Raw genomic sequence first — 8,713 nt, forward strand, 5'->3', positions numbered from 1 at the left:
ATGAGCCATTTTTAGGAGATTTATGAACCAATCACTTTGTTCTTCGGGATTTACCTTTCTTGTTTGTTCTATGTACCTGTTATTAGAAATAAATATATCTGTAACATTAATAGTTGCAAATTTCATCGCGGATTCTAGCATCTGTTGAAATCAATTCAAGGAAAGAAATGGTGGAGGGATATGATGTTTTTTCAATATATGGATTACGCCGATATACATTTTGAGACAAATATCAACCAATATCACCCTTCCATTAATTTTCAGGGTAGTTTATGTTGTTTTCCTTTGTTTTTAGATTTCTAGCAAGTTAGTTTCAATTTTAACATCCATACTTCAGGACACACTATACCTGGATAAAATAGCATGTCAAGTGGGATCCCACCTAAGTTCTACTTGTAGTACATTTTACTTTTTCTAGTGTTAATTTTGACACAATATTTAAACTAGAAAAGACAAAATACACTAAAAGTGAGATCCCACCGAAATCAGCTTAGCAAAATTCCCTTTACTTTTTCTAGTGTTAATTTTGACACAATATTTTAAACTAGAAAAGATAAAATACACTAAAAGTGAGATTCCACCGAAATCATCTTAGCAAAAATCCCTCTTTTATTGGAGACAGCGGCGCAGCAACGCATGCCTGAGGCCATTATGGTCTACTGGCCTACCGTGCCTAAGTGCACCAACGTGTTACTAGTTCAAATCCATGGCCCGTTGAAGCAGCACTAGATTGACATGGTCTGTGCGCACAACGGCCCATGTGTTCTCATTAACATATCTTTAAGTTCAGCAACGACGCAAGTACGCGGTATGTTCAACGGAAAGAAATATTCATCAGTTATTAGCTTCAACGTCATGCATGTCAGCGACACAACGTTAGTAAGCACTTTCACATCTAAACCCGTCTAATTGCTACATCGTGGAAGTTGGTCGGTTCAACAGACGCAGCATAGGGCTACTTAGTCGGCATACTCAACCTGCTCGTTTAAGTTAATGACTATTTCTATCGTTCCATATGTTTTTGCTGACTATTTCTCGACTCCACACCTACTCTTTCTGCTGCTACAAATACATAGCCTTTCCTAAGCACAATCACACACCAATACAACAAAAGCCACAAACAGCTGCATTGAGGAAGCACTAAAATGGCCTTCTCTTCCTACTTCCTTTTTGTCGCCCTTCTCGTGTTGGCCTCATGGCAAGCTATCGCTTCTGATCCGAGCCCTCTCCAAGACTTTTGCGTTGCGGAAAACAGCTCACGTGGTATGTATTTAAAACACAGTGTGAAGATCCTTATTAGGTTTTAATCCAAATGTATTTAGCCTAAAAATTATTAAATATCATTTGGACTCACTTTATGAGTGTTTTCTCCATTGCACAGTTCTGTTGAACGGATTTGTCTGCAAAGACCCAAAAGATGTGAAAGCAGAAGACTTCTTCTTGGCCGCAAAACTCGACATGCCAAGGGACACGAAAACAAACAAGGTCGGCTCTAATGTCACCTTGATCAATGTGATGCGGATTCCTGGCCTGAACACATTAGGCATCTCCCTGGCGCGCATCGACTACGCACCCTTGGGCGAGAACCCACCTCACACGCATCCGCGTGCCACTGAGATCCTGACCGTTCTTGAAGGAACCCTCTATGTGGGCTTCGTAACATCGAACCCAAACAACACATTATTGTCAAAGGTACTCAACAAGGGTGATGTGTTTGTGTTCCCAGAAGGACTCATCCACTTTCAATTCAACCCAAACCCCTACAAACCAGCGGTGGCAATTGCGGCACTTAGCAGTCAAAACCCCGGGGCAATCACCATTGCCAACACTGTATTTGGATCAAAACCTATGATCTCGGATGATGTTCTCGCCAAGGCCTTTCAGGTGGAGAAGAAGACTGTGGACTGGCTTCAAGCTCAATTCTGGGCCGACAACCACAATTAATGAAATGTTGCATCAAGTCCCTTGAATATGATGTTCTAGTATGTCATAATGCATTTGTTTGTCATACTTGTTAGCTACAAAAATAAATTCCATGTACCATTGGACTGTTTTCTGGTCATATGAAATGTTAGCACATTATTGTACTCTAAAAATAATTTACTATAAATAATAATTTGTTTCAGCCTGAACTCATATTCAATAATTTACATACCAGTTGGACTGAATTGATTGAATGAATGTTATACTGGCTAATAGATCGATGACAATAAATTTATCTATGTCTCAAGAGCTCGGCCACCGCTACAAGTGCGTATGGCTTTTGGGACCTCTTTTAGTTTGAACATCCCAAGGAGATGCCGCCAAATGCGTTGAACCTCCGTTTTGCGGTTTTCAGACTAAAAAGAAAAAACAAATACCCCATAAAGGCTTGACCCGGATAAAATAATATGGGCTAAAAACCCCCTCCGAAACCGCATATTCACGGTAAGCGAGTATAGGTTTCCAGTTTCCCGCGTAGTGCACTAGAGCTTGGCGGGAGGGACACTTCAGCGCCCTAATTCTGACTCCCGCGCTGCCGCCGCCAATCTTCTCTCTCTTGTGACTTTCGTCCTTCCTCATGGGACTCCATGTACCGCCCCCCGTTAGTTCCGAGGTCATGCAACCTCAACCGGGACTCCCGTCGCGCACGTGTCTCCTACCGCCGGATATGCCATTGCTCCCGATTCTCCCCCCAAAAGGTATGCCATCATGCACCCTACGCCACCTGCCTCATGCGCGTCTCCCACCACCTACGAGTACAACATGCTTGAGGAATCTTTTGTGATGTCAAGTTTCTCCCCTATTCTCCGATTGTATGTCCAAGTGGAGGCACAGTTGTGTTAAAATGGTGGGCCCACTCTATTCCCTGGTAGTTATCGTAGTGACGGTATACAAATACTACATTGGAATGTGATACCTTCGATCTAGATTACAGATGCACTATAGTAGCTTTTTTCCTAGAAGAACTAGGTTTGAGAGAACCTTGAGAAGAATTTTCTTGGTGTAAGGTTACGTTATTTATCTCTATGTTACCGGACCTTCCAACTTAATTTTTGATGTTTTCGTTGTATATCAATTGATGGAATAAGCCAGGGTCTAGGATTCACCTACAACTGTGCATACATATGGGATAAGGATAATTATAAGCCAATATGGGTCATGTTAAAATAAAGATAAATATTGTGGGCGGTACATCCTAATTCTTTACATCTTTCGCCAACCACTACTGTTGTAGACTTTTGATCCACTACCACACCTCTGCGGCCAGGGTGTTAAGCAGTCATTAAGTATTTAAAAATACAAAAACATTATATTTGATGACATTACCATGATCTCAAGTGGCTCTTAGGTCTTTATTCTACTAATATGTTCTGTCGTTGGCTTTCGATCTAGAGGTTGAAGCACCACCCATACCCGCTCATTATCTTAATTAATGCTCGGATCTTGGGTACATGCCAAGAATTTAGATCGAGGCAAGAGATGATAAACAAGGAAAAATCTTATTCCAACTCAAACAGAATATTCCCATGTAGAAGATGCACATAAATGCTGCGAGGCTTCACCTGAGCCCAGGCAGCCCGTGAGGACTACTCACTCATAACGAGATCAAAGATCATAAATATTGTAAAAATGGATTTAATATAAATACAAAATAGACTTACACTATCGCAAATCGAGGAGACCGAGATTACAAGTACATGGGTATGGCTATGGAGGTGGAGGAATGGATGTGGCGATGGTGATGGTGGCGGCTCGGTGATGGATCTCCTCCTCAGATGTCTTGTGATGGCGACTGCGACTCTCTCCCTTCTTTGCGGCGTCTGGGCGTTGATTTATATAGAGGTCCCTTCACGAAAGTTGCTAGGGTTGACTTATCTAAGGCGGTGGCACCCGATACGGTGAGCGATACGGGCGCTCACTGGCCGTATGGTAGCTCGTTAATATTTATGTTGGCTTGCTCCACGAGGCCTTTGACTTGGGCGGCAACGGAAGTTTGTGGACAATTGCTGACGTTTAGAGCCCATCTATCACAATTTCTCGGGCCCAAGCGGGCCAGAACTCAATCTATGAAGCGAAAATGCAAAACCGTCACGATAAATGACATTCGCTGATGGATTTCGTAATCGCCGGCCTCGTTCCATTATTGAAAATCCATGTTCTTGTAGTGTTTTTTTGTCCATGTATATATTCAATTGCATTACGGCAGTCAGGTCAAGTAACGGATCGACATGAAGTGTTGTTTAACAAAATGAAATAATACATGTGTGAATCAAAGTTAGAGATGATACATGCAATGTTGGTAACATTCCTTTTCCATACAAAGCTGAAAGCTCTGGGTTGAACCATTAAGATAAGTTTTTAAGATCCCAGTCATAGAAAACTAAAAGAAAGGGCAAAGAAAAGGGTCCAACTTCTCCGATGAGCTAATGCACACCGCACATGCTAGTTATACTATCTAAACAACAACATCCATCCCAACTACAAATTGCGCAAAGGCAAACATTTTCATCCTAGAAACAGAACCAAATATACACAAAAATAGTGAATCAACACTACTCAAACTCCTTGCTAGCATCTTTATCATCAACATGATATCTTTATCATCACAAAAGCTATATTAACTTTTAACATCATACATTTAAGAACAGATGTTTAATAGATTATTTAGATCAAACAATGAATACTTGACTAGTTAACATGTCTCCTCTAAAGGCTTGCCACATCAACTAGTTAATATAGCTTTTGTGAGGATAAGGAACATAGGATGATTTCATTGGTAATAAAATACATAGATCCGATGGCAATTATATCTACAGAAAAAGTCCACAAGCACTTACCTATATATATATATATATATATATATATATATATATATATATATATATATATATATATATATATATATATATATATATATATATATATATATATATATATATATATATATATATATATATATATATATATCGACGCGGATTTTCTACCAAGGGTGGTAGCTATGCATAGGATAGCAACCATTGGATAGTGGGGCTCCAACTCTCTCCAGGTGCAGATCAAAGAAAAGAGTCCATCCTCCCATGTAACTCCGTTACAGAATATGGTATGTGAGTTTGAACCTTCCTTGCCAAAAACTAACCGTTGAATCATAATGAAAAAAAAACAAGATTTCAGTGGCATGGCTACCATACCGATGCTAGCTTGTCGTTTTGGTATGAAAATGACAATTTCTTGTCTGAACGGTAGGTATGTGTAGGTGTACTTTCACCAGTGTAGCGTCGATGATTGCTTGATGTTTGTTTCCCAAATTGAAAAAATTCTATGGCATGGCTGCCACGCCGAAGCTAGGTTGTCTTTTTGGTTTTTTTTTCACACATTGCATACGGTACGGTGCGGTGAAAATCTGGTCGCATGTGGCTATCAATTTTCGACCCAAAGATTCTGGTTTCCAATTTGACAAACAAGCAAAGGCACGGTAAAAAAAACATTAAATTTGCTCATTCACGCAAGGCAGATTTATTGAACGCCAACCATCATACGTCACGGCATGCTTTTTTTACATAAAATGACAACTAACACACGGTACGGTCAGAGTTTCCGAAACATAAAATGTAGGAATGAGGATCAAACTACACAGCGGCTAAATAAAAAAAAACTCGAAAACACAAACTATTCTGTAGGAAAATACGATCATCACAGAGCCTCATGTGGCAATCTTTTCTGGTTAATCTTAGGTAGGGATCAGCCCGCATAGGCATCTGGGCGAAAAGTTCTAGAACCGTATGCATTTAGTTGTTTTTGTTCTACATTCACAAAAATTCTCCGGCGAGGGGGAGGTAGACGTTTCACTGCCATCTGGCTGCGGTGTACGTCATTTTGCTGTCGCATAAGCAGGGAGGAGATGCTTTTCGTTTCTCCAATCGATATGGCCGATACCGACAGTAGGCTGTCATATTAAGAAACGTCCACAATCTGTTATCGATGAATGCAAGCAAAATAACGATACCAAACAGTGCACCATGACCCAAATCAGGTCGCCGCCGTGGTGCCGCTTGTTCAGCTGCTGCTTACCCGCCGCTACCCCTGTCTCCATTTGCCCTCAGCTGACCAGGATTGACCTGACTATGGCCGGAAATAAGTGGTGGTGAGGATGCAGTGGCAAGCGCCACCATGGCTGAGAACAGAGGAGGGGAAATAATTCAGATTAACTGAGAAAGGGCAAATCATCAAGGTAAACAGGGGCAAAAAATCGATTCCAATCTAAATAGGGGCAAACCATAAAGGCCAATGGCCATAAGTAAACTGGGGCAAAAAATAAATCCCCCTTTCATATCTAACTGTAACTCATCACCACTTGCTTTTTGTTTGATCGATTTTGAAACATCAACCTAAAATCCATGTACACAGCAAACCCCACAATTTAACGGAGTAAGGTCAGAAAAAAAAAGCAAAGTGCAGATCAGAAAAAAAAAGGGGAATGTAAAATTGAGAAACACACTTAGTACATACCATTCGGGTGATTGGCAAGAAATTCACCAAATAATGATCCATAGAGGGCATCCGGAGTCAACGACCCAAAAGTTTCAGCAGTATGTTTGGACCAGATCAAAACTAAATTCCTAGAGAAAAATTAGAAGAGATCTAAGAAGAACAACTGATTTCCCTCACATAGGCACATCCAGTGCACTAAACAAAGCTAAACAAAAACGATTGCTTCCTTTCTGAGGAGAATACAGAAATATGTAGATGTTTTGCTGCCATGCTAATCAATACTAACCATTAGCACAAAATCCACAAAAACATCTGGACAGAGCAGAACAAAAAGCAAGACAGTGAAGTCCAAAAATCATGGAGACGACTGGGGAGATTGGGCGGCGGTGACTTAGGGCCTAATCAGGAGTCGGGCGGTCTGACGTCGGGAGGAAGAGCGAGCGGCCGGCGGCACGAGAATGGCGCGCCACCAAGAGGAATCACGCGCGGCGACGGTTGGGAGAAACGTCGCGCGGCCGGGAGGAGCTCCAGTCCTCTCTTGGGACCCCAGCTCTCCCTGACCTCTTGTGCGTGATACAGATACGCAGGTATGGGGTCGCCTCCAAGGACCAGCACCGTATCGCGTACAGCAAATTCGACCGTGATTCCAACTTATGGAGGCAACAAGGAAATCCAACCTCAAATCCATTTGTCTAATCACCCCACAAGCTAACAAAGATCAGAGAAAAAGGGCAAGTTAAGACCAGGAAAAAAATTAAGAAAGTTAAAGAATCACAAAATCAAATAAAGGCAGGAAAGAGGAAAGAAGGACACGGTGGGAGTCGCGGCTGATGGATTCGCGGTGGAGGTGGCGTGGTTTTTCCCTGGCAAGGACCGCAAAGAGGCAGAGTGGATGACCTGCGGGGACGAGCTGCTGATTTCGCGGGGGAACGGGTGCCGTGCGGGAACGCCGTAGCTGTTCCGGATAGAGGACGAGGGCAGGCGCCAGCCGACCCCACCGGTCGCCGCAAGGCCTCCACAACCATGCTCCCGCCCGCCTCCTTCCCTCTCTCCGACCTGCACGCCGCCTTGATTTATCCCCGCGCTCTGTGAGGCAGGGGTAGTCTTGCATCGGTGGGAGCGGCAGGAGCCAGGTGAGGGAGAGAGGAAGAAAGGGGGACGCGGGGATGGTGAAGATTTTTTTTGAGGGAGAAATCGGGATTTGGATAGAGAAGCGGTTCTGCCACGCGAGAGGAGGCGGCGCAGGGACGCAGCCAGCCGCCGGGGGGAAGGAGGTGCGGCCAGCCGCCGGAGGGAAGGAGGTGGGCGGAGGTTGGGAAGGGGAAGGACGAGTGTGGGGAGGGTGGGGTTGGAGACACAATGGCTATGGCGGATAACTAATGAGTAGATATGTAATTCCCGGCGTGACGGCGTTGGATACTTCTGTTAATAATTTGTGCTCTCTCTATGCAGTTTTATGCTCCCTATAGAAGATCTAATGGTTGGATGTATATGCATAGCTACCACCCATGGTAGCCCACTATTTTCCATATATATATATATATATATATATATATATATATATATATATATATATATATATATATATGATAATATATCCTCCTCCTCCTCACATATTATTAGAGATAGTATTCAAAAAAATTAGCAAACAATTTGTCCTATATTTCTCAATACTATCATCTGCAGGACAATTTTGGCAAAGGGGAAAATACACCATAATTAAGTATAGAAATATCCAGTTTCTCAAAGTAAAACTAATTTAACACATGACAAGCAAATCATGGCAGAAAAAGCTTGTCACTACTCGTACCGTTGGATAATGAATGCAACCACAAAAAACATAGTTTGATAAAATGACCGCAGTTTTAAATTCAAACTCATACAACAAATTCGAAGTTATACAACACATAATGAAACACTTATGAAGAACTAGTAGACTACCATGTATAGATTCTTGCGAAAGGATGATAGGTGGGAACGCACGTTGGATTCCCTTCAAACTAGATTGTCTTAGCATGCATTGTCTTCATCTGAACCATGTAGATTTGTTTGAGAATCCGCAGAAAATTGTAACAATCATCCTTAGCGTAGCCAACTATGGATGAAAAATTATCCATCGGCAATCTAGGAATCATCATCTTAAGTTGAATAGTATTCACACACACCCATCTGGTAACACCAGAAGAGTGGTCGTCCATCTTCTCCCACATTTGCAAGCGGAGGGGCACTTGGTTGCACACAC

The 8,713-nt window shown here is 42.3% G+C and overlaps 1 protein-coding gene across 1 annotated transcript; it reads left to right on the plus strand.

Annotated features, from left to right (window-relative positions):
• Positions 1-1,145: 1,145 nt before the first annotated feature.
• Positions 1,146-2,069, plus strand: LOC124683045 (germin-like protein 8-8). The gene is made up of 2 exons (XM_047217621.1): positions 1,146-1,263; positions 1,382-2,069. The coding sequence occupies exons 1-2, from the start codon at positions 1,146-1,148 to the stop codon at positions 1,942-1,944; spliced, it is 681 nt and encodes a 226-aa protein (XP_047073577.1). The 3' UTR covers positions 1,945-2,069.
• Positions 2,070-8,713: the final 6,644 nt, after the last annotated feature.

Source organism: Lolium rigidum, chromosome 1, assembly GCF_022539505.1.
Source record: "Lolium rigidum isolate FL_2022 chromosome 1, APGP_CSIRO_Lrig_0.1, whole genome shotgun sequence".
NCBI classification, from domain to species: Eukaryota; Viridiplantae; Streptophyta; class Magnoliopsida; order Poales; family Poaceae; genus Lolium; species Lolium rigidum.